At 40.0% G+C, this 20,638-nt stretch overlaps 2 protein-coding genes across 5 annotated transcripts in view; both read left to right on the top strand.

The window, feature by feature from the left end:
- Positions 1–5,120, top strand: part of slc12a8 (solute carrier family 12 member 8) — a 31,052-nt gene extending 25,932 nt beyond the window's left edge. For 2 of the 4 annotated variants that reach the window (XM_060930216.1, XM_060930217.1), the window contains exons 10-14: positions 520–1,156; positions 1,282–1,373; positions 1,488–1,605; positions 2,455–2,515; positions 2,715–5,120. In XM_060930216.1, coding sequence (XP_060786199.1) covers positions 520–1,156; positions 1,282–1,373; positions 1,488–1,605; positions 2,455–2,515; positions 2,715–2,886 — 1,080 coding nt within the window. In that variant the 3' untranslated portion in view covers positions 2,887–5,120. The remainder of the gene's footprint in view (positions 1–519; positions 1,157–1,281; positions 1,374–1,487; positions 1,606–2,454; positions 2,516–2,714) is intronic. The other 2 variants (XR_009655389.1, XM_060930218.1) reach the window with 2 other exon arrangements.
- Positions 5,121–9,269: 4,149 nt separating this feature from the next.
- The window catches only part of heg1 (heart development protein with EGF-like domains 1), a 28,508-nt gene continuing 17,139 nt past the window's right edge, over positions 9,270–20,638 (top strand). The window contains exons 1-3 of the mRNA XM_060930215.1: positions 9,270–9,756; positions 16,582–18,144; positions 18,378–18,488. Of these exons, the coding sequence (XP_060786198.1) occupies positions 9,489–9,756; positions 16,582–18,144; positions 18,378–18,488 (1,942 nt within the window). The 5' untranslated portion in view covers positions 9,270–9,488. The remainder of the gene's footprint in view (positions 9,757–16,581; positions 18,145–18,377; positions 18,489–20,638) is intronic.

Below are 20,638 nucleotides of genomic sequence, written 5' to 3'. Positions count from 1 at the left end.
AGTGCAAGCATGCTTACAATCACAGTTTCTCAACCTGAATCACAGAGTTTGGGGGGGGGAGAGAGAGAGAGAGAGAGAGGGGGGAAAATGTGTGGCTTTAGGAGGGACCATTTGTATCAGAGTTCAGGCAAGATATTTTCTCTGGGTTGTTATAGTTGGATGCTTCTACTCCATTATTATGCAACATGCAGATTTTTAGAGAATGAAAACTGAGAGAATGGAATGTGATGTTTAATGTTTAGGTGATTTCTTTTAACTAGAGTTTACATGCCTCACACTTAATAATGAGGATGTGTAGATGTACTTGGAAGTTTTGTTAAACTTTACAACAGGAAAGCCAATTAGAGACTGATACTACAGAAACAAACTGGCACAAGTATAAGAATTATTTCTGGGATGACTTGCACTGTTTCTTCAATTTCTAATTTTTGTTGTCTTTTTAATCAGTTTAAATCGGTATATGCACTTAATCATTGTATGCACTGCATGTCAATTCTCCAACCAATTTCTGTCCAACAGAAGGGTCCGAATAAAACTCCAGTAGCAGCCATCTGTCTAACAAGCTTATTCTCTATGGCCTTCATCTTCATTGGTCAGGTCAACGTTCTGGCTCCTATTGTTACCATTAACTTCATGCTGACCTACAGCATCATCGACTACTCCTATTTCAGTGTGGCCATGAGCTACAAGCTCCAGGTTAAGGAAAGGAAGCCTCTTCTTGAAAAACCCTGCCCTAGAAAATCACTAGTAACAGCCGGTCACCCATGTTATGGCAGCAATGGTGCTCTGAACAAGACCAGCAATGGCACACTGCTCGAGTTCACTAAAGACATGGACCAGATATTTACATTGCCTAGTGCAGACAGCACAGAGGAAGAGAAATCCTCCATTCATGTAGCAAAGGTCTGGGGAAGGAAGGCAAAAGTTCCTGCTAAAGAAACACTGAGCAGTAGTTTTGGGCTAGACTTGAACAGCAGCAGCCCAACTGAGAAGGAAAAGGATGAGAGTGTGCTTGAACAAAGCATTGGCCCAGAAGATGAGACCAGCAGTCAGACAGGGCTTATCGAGTCTGAACCGGGAGGGAAGTGGAAACTGTCTCTGCCTCAAAGTCCGATTGAACTCAATCAGATACCAGGGGAGACATCAGACACAAATGGTGAGTGATGATGCCTTGTCCACATATCCGCACACAACGTTTTGCACAGTGGTCAAGCACTACATTTGTCAAAACATTTTTATATCGAATATATTTTTAATATAAAATATTTTCATTTTATACAGACAGAAAACCGAAGCTGGGGGGATCAGATATCCGACCAATCCCGAATTCATGTTATGCCAAGTTTTGCAATCACTGGGTTTCCTTAATTGGTGTAAGTACAAGCATGAATAGTAGTTAGTAAAACCTATATTGTTTCACCAACTAGGAGAAACATTATTTCATGAATAAGAAGTTAATTAAGTGACCATGTGTTTTAATTATTTAGGCTCTGTGCTCCATTTTGATAATGTTTGTCATCCAGTGGGCGTATGCCTTGGCCAATATTACTGTTGCCCTCCTCCTTTACCTCTACATAGGAAACACGAGCCCGGGTTTGCCAACAGGTAATCTCATCTTGATTACTTGACTGACATAATCAGATAAGAAGACACACTGGTTGAAAATAGCCTCATTTACAAAATGATTTTCCAACATTGGGTTAATATTAATTAATTGAGTGTAAATACTTTTCATTTTCACCTGAATGAAAACATTCTAATGACACGTATATTTGTTCCTCCCAAGTACAAATAGTAGAACTGTGTGTGTTATGTAGAGACTGATTGCATTTGGTCCTGGGTAAAGCACAGCCTGTTGTGCAGCTGTTGGGTGGGATATTTGGAATAGTTTAATGCTGAATTCTGCAATGGTGATATATAATCTCTTTCCAGTGCCATGCTGTTGTAGGAGGTTGCCTATCTGGGCTATATTGCAGTTTATGTAACTGGTTTTTGGGTGACTCAAAATCTATATCAGCTTCTGTTGACCTTTTTGTACTACACATTATACAGGTGCCCCCCCCCCCCCCCCCCCCCTTAAAATTAAATTTCAATTAAAACTCCAATTCTTCATGTGTGCTGAGAAATACTTACCTCACTCATGTGCACGCACACTAATTTTTACACTCGCATACATGTACACACACAGTCCCACCTTGGAGCGGTTTGCCCACCAACATGTTTTTGGAAGTTAGGAGGAGAGCGGAGTATCTGGACAGTAACCCAGTCCATGCCACCCTAAAATATTTAGAGATTTAAAAAAAAAATCATATTCTACATTTGCCTCCTATTCACCCAAGCACAAAGTTTGAAATCAACTTCAGTATGATGCTAAATAAGTTAAGGTCTTGTCATTTTTAATGCTCTTACTTTTAGCTTTAAAAAAAAATTGCATTTTTGTTCTCTTGTTAACAGGTACAGCGGCACGTTTCAGCTTTTTCCGTTGGATAAAGAGTACTCTAAGTAGACTGCACAGGTACCAGATAATAATTTTTGTTCCTTAGCTCTTAAAGTGCCTTGTTTTGATTGATGTCCTTTGGCTAGGCTTATGAAGAGATTTTCCTGTACTAAATTTTACAAATGAGAGTGGAGAAAACGCCTTTGTAACAGACTAATACTTGGTTAATGCACTGTTTACCTTGATGCCCTTGATAACAGTAACTCGCCTCATTTAGGCCAAACCAAGTGCTTCCAGACCAGATTGTACTGACACCGTCTTTGACAGCAGTTGGCATGGAAACCAGACAGCTGACAGAGGAAAATACCGACTTTGCCTTCAGAGACCGCTACCACCATTCATCGGTCATCACTACCAGAGAAGAGATGGTTCATCCTCAACTGCACTAACCAGCCTCATCCTCCTCACTTCAGCTTTGCCCTGATTGTAATGTTAAAAATACCTCATAGAACAGGAGAGCTGATTCAGGATAAGTTTACAATCGTTATACACCAAGGTCAAAAGCTGGTCTTGGATTGGAACTTCTCTTCTGAACTGTCATCATGACTACTAGTTTAAAAACTGTAAACACAATGTTTTTCATAATCCATTGAAAGGAGTTTGACATGGATGAATTATAAATATGGATGGTGCTTGTGACTGGTTAAAGGTAATGCAATTTGCCAGCAGCAGAATTTAAATTGATGAATTTATTATTATTTTTTAAATTCATTCATTCATCTTCAGTAATTACGTTATCATTTTAAAGATTGTGGTGGATCCAGAGCCAATCCAGGGAACACTGGGTATGAGATGAGAACACACCCTGGCTGGGAAGCCATGTGCAAGAACATTCGCACAGTTACTCTCAACTCAATCCACCTACCTTTAGGAAGTGTAAGGAAACCTGCGAACCTGGAGGAAATCCACATAGACATAGGAAGAAATTGTGAAGCTCCACAAAGATAGTAACCCAAGCTCAGGATCTACCTGGGGGACCCTGAAGCTCTGATGCATGGTATTTCTTTCAGTATACCATGATTGGGTTCTCTCTTGGGGAAAATCAGAAGGATGTGAAATGATATATAAATTATAAGTGCAGTAGAACATCGTATATCCACGTTTATTGTGGTTAGAGTATGTACAGTTTTGTTTTTTTTTTCCAATACAGACTACATGGTTTTGTCTGTGTATTTAAATGGTGCTTGTACAGCATGGGAGGTAAAGAAGATAAAAGACATATGTTGCTCACATTTGCTAAACTGGCGTTAGTCATATGCCATCTCCACATGCTGATTCACCACCCGATTTAGCCTTTGGCTGCATGTCAAATTACAGAGGCATATTTTTGTAATATATGCAAATTAAACATGCTGTATATAAATCTTATAACAAATAGAAACCCTACTATTTGTGTACAAAAAGAAAATTCTTACATTGAGAAATCAAACAAATGCTTATTCCAATTATTTGGTTCCATTTTGCCTACCCTCTATCTGTAGTAAACCTGACCTTGCTAAGACAACTTTGGGTTTTATTTTATTTTATTTTTTACTTTAGGGGCAGCAGCAATCTTAATGCTTACCTCAAATATAAATGTTTATTATACCCCTGCTCCGAGGGGAGATACTGGTTATTATTATTGTTCTACCCTCGCTCTGAAGGAGGGAAGGTATACAGGTTTATTTACCTCTGTCTGTCCAAAACACCGTTTGTTTTTTTTCCAGCAACCACAAATCATAGCCACTTGGTATCGAGCTTCAGCTTGGGGTTCTATACCGTGTATACCATTTTCAGGTCTGTCATACATCGACTTCCTATTTACAGACAATCTATTTATGAACCATTTAGCATGGATTTACAAAATTTTTGTAACACTTTTCTCAGTAACTACAAATCACAACTGCTTGATATTTGGTACCGAGTTTCACCTTGGGGTTCTATACCGTGTGTACCGTTTTCAGCTCTGTCACACAGCGACTTCCCGTTTACCAACTGAATGTATTTACGAAACATATAGGGTGGATTTTGATTAGGGTGACCAGACGTCCCGGTTTTACCGGGACAGTCCCGATTTGGGGTTGTGTGTCCCGAGTCCCGACAAAAGTCTGTCGGGACATGGATATGTCCCGGTTTTCGCCAGTCGCGACGTTTGCGACTGAGCAGCGTGGGAATCATTAGCGGAGAAATGTCTGCATTTACTATTTTGATGAATTGACAGGAATCGCAAACTTTCCTGGTTACTGCCCCCTGGCCCTGTGGCATGGGTGTTTATTTAGCCACATTATTCCAGACAACAGAACGTGTTGCCATGCAACAATAAAATAAACATTAACTGGCGCGAATGTTCTTTGTCTAGCAGCTAGCAGCAGTAATGCCGCAGCAATTTTGCCGAAAAGAAAATGTACCTTTTCCAAAGATTTACAGGGCACCTACCCCTTCCTCCGAGAGGTACAGAACAATGCGCACGAAGCCTACTGCACACACTGTAAGTGCTTTGTTCTTGTACTGAGTTGGGTAGCCTATGTTGCAAATGCTGTGCACTCCTGTGGGGGCTTTCCTCGGGCTGTCGCCCCTCTCCTCCTTTATTGCTGAGAGAGGCCCTTCATATAATCTTTTTTTATTCACCTTGTTATCCCGAGATAACGACATAATTAATTCAGGATCTCGAGAAAACAACACAACTAATTCGAGATCTCGAGAAAATAAAACCGTTATTTCGAGATCTCGAGAAAACAAAATTATTCTGTGATCTCGAGAAAACAAAACAATTATTTCATGATCTCAGCTGGATCACTGTATCTCTGTCGGTAGAGACGAAGCCGGGCCAGTCTTCTGCGGAGGTGCTGCGGACTAATTTTGAAATTATCCCTTATTAAAAGACTTAATGCAATCTCTACCAGTGTCAACCCCTGATCAAAATATTGCCTTATTAGGTGATCGATTATTCCAGACATTCTAATGACCAAAGTTGCATCTATACAGAATGAGAAATAGCCCCAAAGTCAGCATATCACAAGTCTCTTGACACACCTGAATGAACCATTTCTCAGCTGTTTACTCGAGATCATGAAATAATTTTGTTTTCTCGAGATCTCGGAATAACGGTTTTGTTTTCTCGAGATCTCGAATTAGTTGTGTTGTTTTCTCGAGATCCTGAATTAATTATGTCGTTATCTCGGGATAACAAGGTGAATTAAAAAAAAGGATTATATGAAGGGCCTCTCTCGGCTTCCGTAGTATATATTCTCAAATCACTTGTCTCTTTTTTGTTTCTGTTTAACATACCATTCTGACAGTTTGGCCATATTGAACAGCTTGTTGCACCTTCCATTAAAGTGTTCACTTTTGTACACATCTTCTTGCTTTATTCATTCAGTTGTGGGGAATGGTTAGTAAGGTTGATTCTGACCTAGGCTATGTTGAGGTCACATATCTACTTTTTAAGTTCATGCTATAGTGCATACAATTTTAGAGATATAGCCTACATGTGCATATGCATTCTTCTTGGTGTTCTCACAAACAGGTGAAATACATCAGTTTAAATTTGGCCTATGGACATAGCCTGGCCTATTCTCAGCCATTACAAAATCTGTTGTCTGACCATAATTTAACTGATCTGTATACCACTATGCTACTAGATAACAAAATGCCTGTTTGTTTTATTTCATGTGAGATGTTGATAAATGTGAGCTTCAACAAAATAAGAGCACCTCTCTGAGTGTCACGTTTATGTAAAAAAAAAAGGTGTGCGAGCACGAGCATGGTCGCGGGCAAAAGTGTCCCGGTTTCAGACTAGGGAAATCTGGTCACCCTAATTTTGATGCTATTTCAAAATGACCGTTTACCAGGATGCTATTTGAAATCCTGGAGGAGAACACTGCTCTTTACTTGTTTCAGGGTTAATTATTTGTTGAAGTCATAATAACATTCATAATAAGTGTCCTATTCCTTGCATTCTGATATAAGCGAGAGTGGGGGGATACATAAGTGAGCAGTAGCTCACAGTTGATCTTGTTAATTTGAAGTGGTTAAAGGTCATATTTTGCTTGTGAAGTGCATCCATCCATTAGCTGTAGCCGCTTATCCTGTTCTACAGGGTCACAGGCAAGCTGGAGCCTATCTCAGCTGACTATGGGTGAGAGGTGGGGTACACCAGTCACCAAGTCATCGCAGGGCTGACACAGAGACAAACAACCATTCACACCTATGGGCAATTTAGAGCTACCAATTAGCCTCACCAGAGGAAACCCATGCAGACATGGGAAGAACATGCAAACTCCACACAGAACGGCCTCGCCAGCCACTGGGCTTGAACCCAGGACCTTCTTGCTGTGAGGCAACAGTGCTAACCAGCTGCACCACTATATATATATATATATATATATATATATATATATATATATATATATATATATATATATATGAATGGTCCGGACCCCAGTTACGGACCTTTTGTGGCAACTCACTTGTTCACAACAACAAACATAGTAGCAATTTTTTGTCAACGTTTATTTTTGCATTTCTCAGTATGATAGCGATGACGACAGTGTTCATAGCGAAAGTGAGTTTTACTATCCTGATGACGATGAAATAAAGGAAAACATTTCAGGAGAAAGCCGAAAACGAGCTTGTAGCAGGTTTGTTCTAAATATGGTTTCCCTTTCGGGTGCTCTCATTTTCTGTTAGAATTTGGTAAAGAAAAAAAAAATTATATGTATTATTTACCAGCTGGGAGGTCCGTATTGTGAAATACCGTGACCGAGGTCTTGAAAGTACTGGGCGAGGCCCTCTGGGCCGAGGTCAGTATTCAAGGCCGAGGTCACGGTATTTCACCATATGGACCAACCTTAAGCTGGTAAATAATATATATATTTTTTTCTTTACCAAATTCTAACAGAAAACGAGAGCGCCCGAAAAGGAAAACTGAGCCGAGCCGCCATTTTGAATCCTCATTCACGGCTGTAATGCAAATGGCTTCCTCCTCGGTATACAAGTGCACTTCCATGGCAGGAAAAAAACTACATTTTGCCGCCTATGTAGTCCCCTATTTATACAAAATTGAGTCATTCAGGATTCAGCCATGTTTTTGCTCAGCGTTAGCAACAGTTACAGGTTTTTAGCTTTCTCCTGAAATGTTTTCTTTTATTTCGTCTTCCTCAGGGTAGTACAACTCACTTTCGCTGTGAAGACTCTTATCGCTATCCATGCTGTAAAATTAATGCTCTTATGCTGAGAAATGCTGGCAAAACTTTATAAGATTTTTGATAAAAATCTTTAAATAAATCTTATAAAAAAGATAAATGTTGACAAAAATTGTTACTATGTTTGTTGTTGTTGTGAACGAGCGAGTCACCAGAGGTCCGTATCTGGGGTCCGTAACTGGGGTCCATATCATAGGATACGGACCCGCTTGCCAGCCAATCAGAGTGCAGGATTTGAGGAAAACTCCACCGTGAAAAAATTAAATATATAATTATTTACCAGCTGGGAGGTCCGTATCGTGAAATACCGTGACTGAGATCTTGAAAATACTGACCGAGGCTAGAAGACCTCGGTCACGGTATTTCACGATACGGACCTCCCAGCTGGTAAATAATATATATATTTATTTCCAAGGCCACACAAATTCGATTGGTTCTCGGAATCGCCGCTTGAAGAAAATGCAAAATGAAAAAAAAATCAAAATCAAACTCCCACCAACAGAAAAACATCGTGGCTGATGGTTCAAAATACTGAAGACTGCAGGTTGAGGTCATGTGACATCGAAAACCAATCAAATCACCCCTTTCACTTTAGATAAAGACTTATGGAAGAAACATGCCTGTGGAGGGGAATCCTGCAAAGCCTGTGTTTGTGATTGTTAGGATATTCAGCGAACAGAAGCGTAAAATCTTTGACAGGTGTGTCGAAATTCAAGAGGGGGAAAACTTTGCACAGTTGTACTCAAGATGCCGTGAGCTTGTTACCCTGCGATGTGCCAACAACTCTGTGGAGGTGGGTTTGATTTATTTACAGTATTTCATTGATTGATGTGAGGGGCAAACAAAAAATCATTCAAAGTATTTAGCCATCGGAAGTAGCCTGCTCCTGGTCAAATCTTTTTTTCTGTGCATTGTAGATGTTCAATTGACTGTAATTCAATCGTTTATTTAGCCTATCTGTTTACTGGTTTGCCTGTATTGTTTGGTCTATTTCCACTGCTAATTTTACCATCAGAGCATTTTTTTAAATTTTATTTTTATTTCGCTCGCTCGCTTCATATTTTTCCTGAAAAAATCCGAGAACCAACTAATTAAATTGGTGTGGCCCAAAGTTAACATTATCAAGTCAAGTCAAGTCAACTTTATTGTCAAATATGCTATACATGCTCGACATACAGTACAGATGAAATATCAGTCCTCTCTGACCCACGGTGCAAACAGGTAATGCAATAAATAAAAATAGAATAATTGAAAAAATAAACAAACAATATAAACAGTATAAACACACTAGATAGGAACTAGACATGGACTAAACACTCAAACAATATAAACAGTATAAATAAACAGTATAAACACTAGATAAGAAAGAACAAGACATAGACTAAACACTCAGACAATATAAACAGTGTAATTATGTGCTTAATAACTGGTAAAGCACTTGAATTGTATGCCTGTTCAGGTGCTGTGAGCACTGTGATTCCTTGCCTCAAAGAAATCCACGCGATTGCTCGGAGATATCGTGAAGATCGATATCTCGGTACAGGTTTCACTCGGTATATCGCGCCGGGCTGAATGTAGAAGGGGCGGAGTCTCGGCCGCCCGACCCGGGATGTGAGATCCGAACTTATGTTGTGCAGAAATAAAAACCGCTGTCTCAACACCACCAGCATGAACTTTTAACAAGGTTTCGGCCTTTTACGCATAGAGACCTGCTGAAAGGCGCGCCTTCCGATGCTGGCCTGGATCATTTCGCGTGTTATTTATTATCAAGTCCTCAATATTTCTGTCGGTTTTTCTTCTTCTTCATCATGGAAGCGCGTGCTTTGGGGCGCAATCGCAGTCTCATGGTCGTGGTAGTTTTGTCTCTGTTAAAACCAACAGCTGGGGGTTTTCTGGGCAGCCCTTTGGTGACTGAAACTTATTTACCTACTGATACTGAGGAGTCGGAGCAATCTATTAATTTTCCAGCTTCTTCTAGAGCAGTGATCAGAGAAGGGACAGCAAGCTTTGGAGACTCTTCAACATCAGGAATCTCAGATCTCCATCCGAGTTTTTCACAGAGGGAATCTCACACTGGTAAGAATCAGGGGTATGATTGCTCCACTGAAGCTGGAGATGCACATCACAAATACTGATGGGAAAATTAGGGAGTGTGAGATGTGTAGCCAAAGTTCAGGGAGTTTTCCTGGGAAGTGAAATAACAGAAGAACGTTTCAAACAAACAAAAACCTCAAACACACTTGTGTAACATAGTAGCAATAACAACACACCAACCCGATTCTCCATTGATCCTATATACATCAAGTCAAGAATCATGCCAGGGGCAAGTTAGAAGTTTTCCTTCCTTCATCTAACACAGATGGATTCCTTCCACTATTTAAAAAAAAAATACCACAACCCTCCTTATGATCATGTTTTTTGTTTTTTTTTAATTTGTATAATCAATTTAAATATTGGATGTGTTAGGACAATATAGTAGACATTGTGGATGGTAAAAGAGAGCAACTGGACTTGCTTGAAGATTCTTGAAGACGTTTCACCTCTCATCCGAAAGGCTTCTTCAGTTGAAGAACTGAAGAAGCCTTTCGGATGAGAGGTGAAACGTCTTCAAGAATCTTCAAGCAAGTCCAGTTGCTCTCTTTTACCACCCACAGTTTATCATGACCTGGATGACTGAGAATCTTCACAGACATACAGTAGACATTATTACTATATGCACCTTATTAATTACTTTTTTTTATTTATGCATGCATGCATGCATGCATGAGGGGTTTCTTGGAGTTTCCACCCACAGTTTAAAAAAAAAAAAAAAACCCTGTAGCCTTTGTCTTTCTATCACGTTAATAACATAACACAATTTTTCTAGTATTTCAGTTAAACTGCAGCTAAATCTTAAGTGACCTTATTTTGAGTATTTTAAGTTGCTGAGCTTTAGATTATCACTTCGTAATGTGACTGGCATCATTTTAAATCCATTCAGTTTATAGAAGCAGTCAATCAGCATATTATTATTATTATTATTATTATTATTATTATTATAACTAACCAGCAACAATAATAGACGGGTTGTAAACATCATGGTTCCACTTCCACACGATACCTTTTGATTTTGATTCATAAGAAAAAAATTAAATTTTTGACAATACCACTGAATCTACGATATGACACGATACAGTTTGATTTTTATCCGTGATACGACCAACTTTGTTCAGAATGTGGGATAGGCCCACTGTTAATTTGCAAAATATAATGATGTAGAGAAGGAGTAACGGACAAATCACGCTCCTTGCCTATTAAATAATTTGCACGTTGTCCTTTTTTGATGATAAATGTTTTGAAAATGAATGATTGTATTGTTTAATTTAAATCATTGGTTGATTTACTGATTCCAGTCCATCAGAACATTGCACTACTAGTACTTATAGATCATCATGATGAAGTCATTAAAAATAAATAAGACATTGACTGACTGTTATACATCTATCTATGACTAGTATACGTTATAGACTGCAGGGTCTCCGGAGCCTACTTTCATTAACACGAATCTAATAATAGATGGTTCATGTTCAGGTGTGTATTTAAGTGGAAACCTTATGTATAAAATTCCTCTGTGCAGAATGTAAAGCATTTCGGTCCAATCTTAATAAATAGTGAATCCCTGTCATATAGCTCTTTACAAGCTCATGCTTCAGAATATAGGTAAGTGTCTTTGCACTGATGGGGATAAACTCCAAACTCAGTTTTATGACACAAATTACATTCACTCAGCTTTACATCCAACTGATTAGAACAAGAGTGTGCATATTTGGTCATGGGATGTAAGATGCATGTTATTTATTTATGTGGTCATAAATGATTTGATAAAAGCTTTAAGTATAATACTTTTGTCATCCTATGCCCATATACAGTGACACCCAAAAGCTACAAAGATTGTGAATCGTGGAGCAAGTCTTTGAGACAAGAGCAATTACTGCAATTACAGTAACATGAAAAATGCAGTTTAAATATGATTAAAAACTCTGAGCATTGTACAGTGGTGCTTGAAAGTTTGTGAACCCTTGAGAATTTTCTATATTTCTGCATAAATATGACCTAAAACATCATCAGATTTTCACACAAGTCCTAAAAGTAGATAAAGAGAACCCAGTTAAACAAATGAGACAAAAATATTATACTTGGTCATTTATTTAATGAGGAAAATGATCCAATATTACATATCTGTGAGTGGCAAAAGTATGTGAACCTTTGATTTCAGTATCTGGTGTGACTCCCCTTGTGCAGCAATAAGAAGAAACCTTTATTTGTCACATGCACACTTCAAGCACAGTGAAATTCATCCTCTGCATTTAACCCATCTGAAGCAGTGAACACACACGCGCGCACACACACACACAGAGCAGTGGACAGCCACACCAGAGCGCCCGGGGAGCAGTCAGGGGTCAGGTACCTTGCTCAAGGGTACCTCAGCCCAAGACCACCCCATGTCAACCTAACTGCATGTCTTTGGATTGTGGGGGAAACCGGAGCAAACCCACGCAGACACGGGGAGAACATGCAAACTCCACACAGAAAGGCCCTCGCTGGCTGCTGGGTTCGAACCCGGAACCTTCTTGCTGTGAGGCGACCATGCTAACCACTACACCACCATGCCGCCCGTCTACTGCAACTAAATGTTTCCAGTAACTGTTGATCAGTCCTGCACACCAGCTTGGAGGAATTTTAGCCCATTCCTCTGTACAGAACAGCTTCAACTCTGGGATGTTGGTGGGTTTCCTCACATGAACTGCTTGCTTCAGGTCCTTCCACAACATTTCGATTGGATTAAGGTCAGGACTTTGACTTGGCCATTCCAAAACATTAACTTTATTCTTCTTTAACCATTCTTTGGTAGAATGACTTGTGTGCTTAGGGCCGTTGTCTTGCTGCATGACCCACCTTCTCTTGAGATTCAGTTCATGGACAGATGCCCTGACATTTTCCTTTAGAATTTGCTGGTATAATTCAGAATTCATTGTTCCATCAATGATGGCAAGCTGTCCTGGCCCACATGCAGCAAAACAGGCCCAAACCATGATACTACCACCACCATGTTTCACAGATGGGATTAGGTTCTTATGCTGGAATGCAGAGTTTTCCTTTCTCCAGACAGAACACTTCTCATTTAAACCAAAAAATTATATTTTGGTCTCATTTGTCCACAAAACATTTTTCCAATAGTCTTCTGGCTTGTCCACATGATCTTTAGCAAACTGCAGACAAGCAGCAATGTTCTTTTTGGAGAGCAGTGGCTTTCTCCTTGTAACCCTGCCATGCACACCATTGTTCAGTGTTCTCCTGATGGTGGACTCATGAGCATTAACATTAGCCAATGTGAGAGAGGCCTTCAGTTGCTTAGAAGTTAACCTGGGGTCCTTTGTGACCTCGCCGACTATTACACGCCTTGCTCTTGGAGTGATCTTTGTTGGTCGACCACTCCTGGGGAGGGTAACAATAGTCTTGAATTTCCTCCATTTGTACACAATCTGCCTGACTGTGGATTGGTGGAGTCCAAACTCTTTAGAGATGGTTTTGTAACCTTTTCCAGCCTGATGAGCATCAACAACGCTTTTTCTGAGGTCCTCAGAAATCTCCTTTGTTCGTGCCATGATACACTTCCACAAACCTGTATTGTGAGGATCAGACTTTGATGGATCTCTGTTCTTTAAATAAAACAGGGTGCCCACTCACACCTGATTGTCATCCCACTGATTGTAAATACCTGACTCTAATTTCACCTTCAAATTAACTGCTAATCCTAGAGGTTCACATACTTTTGCCACTCACAGATATGTAATATTGGATCATTTTCCTCAATAAATAAATGACCAAGTATAATATTTTTGTCTCGTTTGTTTAACTGGGTTCTCTTTATCTACTTTTAGGACTTGTGTGAAAATCTGATGAAGTTTTAAGTCATATTTATGCAGAAATATATAGAAAATTCTAAAGGGTTCACAAACTTTCAAGCACCACTATAAGTAGTTACATTGTACATACTAACAGGTCTGATTTCTTGACCAGTTAATATATGCGTATCGATTCTGGCACAAGAACACATTGGGAAATATCAATTTGGTGTACAAAAGTGTATTAGTGATACACTTCGATGCTGACATGTAAAGTATACTAATATTTTGAACAATTTTTCCATTTGTTTCCATTCTGCTCTGGGACAACTGTGCTGTTTGTGATGGTTCATTGTATCACACAGTATAATATGCTATTATTAAGCTATATAAATTCTTGGCCTTATTTATCAGTTTGAGTATCATTTTCTGCAGTTAATATTTTCATTTCAGCACCATGACCTAATTGGATTAACCTTGTTTTATGGACTAGGTTCTGTTGATCAGGAACATAAAGTAGCAGCTTTGAAAAAAATATAAAATGGAATTTGTTCAATGTTCTTGCCTGGTTCAGATTAAAATGGAAACGTGGACAAACACACAAAATCAGTCTTCATTTTATTTGATTTTGTTTTATTATGTGACACTACTGTGCATTGATCCCTTTACACTATCTATCTTGCTGTCAGTTCAAACATGTGCTTCTCATGAGGAGATCCTGCCTGACCTCTTTAACAAGTTACTGTAGAAATTCCAGGTTATGACTGTAATATTTTAGTTTGTTTATTTTCTCAGAGGACAAAAAAAAGTTGTTGATGATCTTATATAAGCATGTATCCCTGTATCTTTATGCTTATTAATAATTCTCGTCGGCAAGTAAGAAAATCTATATTTTTTGTAATCTTATGACATTTTGATGAATTAATTGAACCTGACAGTGGGCTGTAAAATCCCCACTGATTCTTTCTGAAATCGTCGGCAAGGATCTGATTAATTTCCTGTTTAAATAATGTCTACATATTGTAAAATGTGATAGTCTCTTGAGCAAGACTTTGTGCTTGTTGATTACATTGTTATCGGTGTATAAACTTCATGTAGAGAGTGACAGTATTGTATCATGCACTGTGCTAGGTCAGTACAAGGAAGGAAACAACTATTTCCAATGAGTCAGGTCACCTCCATTTATAGGGCTTAAGCTTTTGTTAGCTTTGACGAGTTGGGCTGCCAATTGTTCTCCACCCAAAATCATTACATCCGCAGTTACTTCTTAAAACATCTTCTGTAACAGTTTCTGAGACTCTGTGATTATGTCTTAATTCAGGAGGGCTTAACATCTACAGTTACAAGCCATGTTTATATTGTAATTAAAAATGCAACCTGTCTCTAAATAGTAATCTATACCCCCAAACCAGAAAAAGTTGGGATGGTATGGAAAATGCAAATATAAAAAGAAAGCAATGGTTTCTATATTTACTTTGACTTGTATTTCATTGCAGACAGTATGAACCCAAAATATTTCATGTTTTGTCTGGTCACCTTCATTTCATTTGTTAATATACATTCATTCCTGCATTTCAGGCCTGCAACACATTTCAAAAAAGTTGGGACTGGGGCAATTTAGGGCCAGTCATGAGGTAAAACAATTAAATAATGATATGATGTGAAACAGGTGATTGTAATCAAGATTTGGTGCAAAATCAGTATGCAGGAGAGGCCTAGTTTTGAGAAGCAAAGATGGGTCGAGGATCTCCAGTTTCTCAAAAATGTGTGGAACAAAATACTGAAATGTTTAAAAACAATGTTCCTCAAAGAGACCTATGAAGGGATTTGGATATTTCACCCTCTATGGTGCATAATATCATTAACAATTAAATGATCAAGGAACTTCAAGGAATTTTGGTTTGTAAAGGGCAAGGGCACAAGCCTAAGCTGAACACCCGTGATCTCCGATCCCTCAATTGGCACTGAATCAAGAACTGTCATTCATCTATAGGTGATATAACCACATTGGCTCAGAATTATTTTGACAAGCCTTTGTCAAGCACGACAATACAGAGTTACATCCACAAATGTCAGTTAAAACTTGACTGTGCAAAAAGGAAGCCTTATGTTAACTGTGGCCAGAAGGGCCATCAACTACTCTGGGCTCGGATGCATCTGGGGTGGACCATCACACTGTGGAAATGTGGATTGTGGTCAGCAGAATCAGTATTCCAGGGTTTTTTTTTTTTTTTGGAAGAAAGGGACACTGTGTGTGCCAGACCAAAGACAAAAATGACCATCCAGACTGTTACTAGTAAGAAGTCTAAAAGCCAGGGTATATCATGGTATGGGGTTGTGTCAGTGCCCTTCGCAAAGGTAACTTACACTTCTGTGATGGCAGCATTAATGCAGAAAAGTACATTGAGATTTTGGAGCAATATATGCTGCCTTCAAAACGACATCTTTTCCAGGGATATTTCAACAAGACATTGCAAAACCACATTCTGCACACATTACAAAGGCATGGGTGCGGAAGAAGAGGGTGCTTATCTATGTGGTGAATTTTGAAATGAAAAATTTAACAATGACCCCATACTGTTGCACACCTTAAGACTTGTTTGCAGGAAGAATGGGGAAAAAAATAATACCTGAAAAGCTTCATCATTGGTGTCTTCAGTCCCTAAACATCTCTTAAGTGTTGTGAGTAGGAATGGCAACATTATAAAGTGGTAAATGCTTTACTGTTCCACCTTTTTTGAAATGTGCTGCAAGAATCAAAGTTAAATAAGTGTTTATTTTGAAAAAGCAAAATTCATGAGCTAAAACATCAAATAATGTGCTGTTGTATTGTTTTGAGTGCAATGCAGGTCAAAGATTGTTTATAAATCGTTGTTTCCAGTTTTAATTTTCTACATACCATCCCAACTTTTTTCTGATTTGATGTTGTAATTGGGATGCTTTCAGATTCAACATTTATGCAAATTGTTATACTTCATAAAATGCCTTTTACAATTTGTTTGACTTTTCTTTCCAGTTATTGATCAGAGTTCCTTCACCGAGGTCACAGAGAGCTGGACAACACAAAACAGATCAGACACATCCACTGAGTTCCCGGACTCTAGCCTTGCATTCAGCACTAACACAGTGACTGAGTGGGAAGATCCTTCTACAATAGCCAACATGACTGATGCCTATACAGTAGCAGAGGAATGGCAACCTGTATCTGAGTTGAGGACTGTGAGAGATCTCACTTTGACACAGCTGACTGAGCAGGAACACACAGACCAGGATACTACGGAATCTGGTTCAAACAGTGAGAGCACCTACATCTCCACCACATTTACCCGTGCAGGAGAGCGCACTCTGCGGTCCGTCACATCCAACAGCACCTCTCCATACGTGGAAGACACTAGCGGCAGCATCTCAGAGACAGCTTCACATGCTGTCACTGGGCAGGTGGAGAAGACAGGGGTTACTCAGCATACGGAGTACACTAATGATGGATTGTTTACAGAATCTGGCCATAGTGAGGCAACATCAGAGGATTTCTTTACAAATGCTACCCAAGAGGAGGAGGTCTTTGAGACTGAGGTCTCTCATGGATCCCAGATTACCCAGTCTCACACAGGACCCCAGATTACCCAGTCTCACACAGGACCCCAGATTACCCAGTCTCACACGGGACAGCCCACTGTTACAGGATCAGATTTTGAATCTAAGACTAGCAACCCCAGCTCCACTCCACCTCTTACAGTAATCAACAGTTCTGACAGTGAGACAGACGCCACAGTCGATTCTTCCACCAACCAGACCTTCTATATAGACAACAATTCCTCTTCACCTTCATTTATCCTGCCAGATGAGACTCATACCAATGTGTCTCACCAGGACGGTGAGACCACTGAAACTCCTACAGGTACTATGAGTACCAGTAGAGGTGAAAAACCAGATAAGCCTCAGACATTTATGGAAGAAACTCTTATTCCTGATCTGACTACTGAACTTTCCACACTCTTGGATATGACCACCAGTGTGGATGAGTTCCAGTCCACCCAGCAGACCTTTGTCTCCCAAACCAGTAGTCATCCAGAGCCCACAGAGGTGCTGAGTACAGTTACAGGACCTTCAACCCACAAGCCACCACTTACAGAAGAGGACACGCATGTGGCTAGCACTGTCCCTATTATGAGCACCACGCTAGCTAGCACAGCCACCACAGTGCCACTTACAACGCATCAGTTTCAAGCCAGCACCACTGCTGAGACTCACAGTACGCCACACAGTACTCTGTCTGCCACAGAGACCACTCAGAAGACTACTCCCACCACAGAACAGCACCGCCCCACCACTGAAACAGCCAGTCCATCTCTGTCTGCCAGCTCATCCCAGTCTGGAGCCAGTGCGACTGATCTGAGCACACGCCACTTTGAGACCAGCACTGCTACACCAGGCAGGACCACAGCACACAGCCAGCACACCACTGCATCCTACAATAAGAGCACTCCCACCATGAGCACTGTTGGAATAACCACAGAAAAGCGCACTGTAACTGAAGCCACAACCTCACAGATGCCTGTGAAGTTCAGCCTGACTCCTGGTGTGTTTTTCTCAAGATACGCATTCTTGCATTGTTTAACTATACTGTATATTTTAGGTTTAGCTATATGCCTTATGGTTCCTTATGAATTTCAGTAAAAATTGTGCATGCTATATGCATATAGACGAGTTAACCTACAGTGCCTTGTAAAATAAATGAAAGTTTATACAATGTTGTAAACTGTCTTTGGAAGTTTACACTTAATATGAGCTTGTTTTATGCTTTCTTTCCAGGTCACATGTGTCGGCCTCAGACCTGTGCAAATGGAGGCAAATGTGTGTTGACTTTGGGTGGCTACAGGTGTGAGTGTCTGCCTGCTTGGAGAGGAGAAAACTGCACTGAGGGTGAGAAGCTCAGACACGTACTGGGCTGTGACAGTCCACATGGGGGTTGCATAGCAGTGTTTTTGTCATTGAAAAAGGACCAGACCATTTAGAAACATTAAACTCGACTCTGAAACACACTTGCAGACATATTGGATAAGACAGTTATTTCGATCCATTACCCTGCACTGAGAACAGAAGAGAAAATGTATTAAATTTAAACTAACTTATAATGGAGGTCTAAGGGCAGTTGTTCACCCTTTCTTTGAGATATCGCTAGTCCAAATCCTGACAATGCCGCCCTGTCTATGGTGGGAAGTAAAACTGAGCAAAAAAAGAAGTCAATCACAGCAGCACTAGACAATCATGGCTGCCTGTTAGGCAGCATGATCAGCAATTTAAAGAAATTTGGTTGGCTGGCTTCACGTCTTGGGGAAAGTATGTGTTAGCCTTCACCCTCCTCAGGTGGTCATGATTGTATGATGGGGAGATTGGACTGGTGGGTGGGAAATGGAGGAAACTGCCCTTAGACTTCCATTATAACTGAGCTTTAAGCAAATGGGTTTTCTGTTCTTTTCTGTGTGCAGGAAAATGTCAAAATTCTTGCCCCTGGAAATAACACAGATTACAGATAAAAATTACCTTGAAAAAGGCTCAAGTTGTCCTTAATGAAGGAAAAATCATCAGCTCAACAACAAAACAATTTTGACCTGGGATAGGGTATCAGAGTAGCAACTTTCCCGATAACATTGCACTTTACGGCTAAAGAGCGATTTTAAAGACACACTTAAGCAACGAACGTTGTCTCTGTACATGATTTTCCCGAACTCACTCGTAAGAAGGACTCTTAAGAGCAACTTTGCCAAGAGCTTCTTTGCAATGCGCGTCTTTGATATAAGCATTAGTAGTTTCTAAAGGCATTTGTACTGTTCTTGCTGAAGGCATTAATAGTGGCTAAATCCAGTCAATGAGGTCACATGGCGTTTGTTTTTAACCAAAAACCAATGAAATATAAAGCGTTAGAATATGTTAATATATCATCATTAAAGTGATGGCAGGGGAGAGTGTAGCTAGACAACATCAAGCGGTCGTGTGCAGGATGAGCTTGAAAGTGAAAAAGAGAAAGCGTGAAATAGTGTAGCCAAATATTAAGTGGTGGAAACTAAAAGAGGTTGAACATCAGAAGGAGTTTAGGGAAGAAATGAGACGAGCATTGAGTGGTCATGGAAGTCTGCCAGAAGATTGGAATACTACTGCTGTACTAGTAAGAGAGGCAGCAAGGAAGGTGCTAGGGTGGTCATCGGGAAGGAGGAAGGAAGACAAGGAGACATGGTGGTGGAACAAAGAAGTGCAGGAAATTATAAAAGAGAAGAGGCTAGCAAAGAAGAATTGGGACGATCAGAGAGACGAGGAAAGCAGGCGGTTATACAGACAGACGAGACAGAAGGCAAAAAGAGCAGTAGCGAAGGCGAAAGCAGATGCATACCAGGAGTTGTACGAAAGACTGGAGACCAAAGAAGGAGAGAAAGACCTGTACAGACTAGCTAGGCAGAGAAACAGGGAAGCGAGGGATGTACAGCAGGTAAGAGTGATGAAAGATGTAAATGGAAACGTGCTGACAAACAAAAGAGAGTGTATTAAGAAGGTGGAAAGAGTACTTTGAGGATTTATTAAATGAGGAGAATCCAAGAGAGAAAAGGTCAGATTCATTGGAAACAGCAAATCAGCAAGCAGAGTTGGTTAGTAAGGATGAAATGAGGGGAGCCATGAAAAAAATGAAGACTGGGAAAGCAGTCAGACCAGATGGATTCCCGATTGAGGCTTGGAGATGTTTGGGTGAGACGGCTGTGGAGTTCCTAACGAGATTGTTTAATAAGATCCTAGAGAATGAGAAAATGCCAAATGAATGGAGAGTGTGCTAGTTCCAATATACAAGAATAAGGGAGATGTACAGAGCTGCAGTAATTACAGAGGAATAAAATTGATGAGCCACACCATGAAGCTATGAGAAAGGGTATTGGAGGCGAGATTGAGAAGAGAGGTAGCAATCTGTGAACAGCAGTACGGGTTTATGCCAAGGAAGAGCACATCTGATGCAATTTTTGCTTTAAGAATGTTAATGGAGAAGTACAGAGAAAGCTACATTGTGTGTTTGTAGACCTGGAGAAGGC

The sequence above is a fragment of the Neoarius graeffei genome, chromosome 9 (genome assembly GCF_027579695.1).
Source record: "Neoarius graeffei isolate fNeoGra1 chromosome 9, fNeoGra1.pri, whole genome shotgun sequence".
Lineage (NCBI taxonomy): Eukaryota > Metazoa > Chordata > Actinopteri > Siluriformes > Ariidae > Neoarius > Neoarius graeffei.
This window is presented reverse-complemented; position numbering and strand designations above follow the sequence as displayed.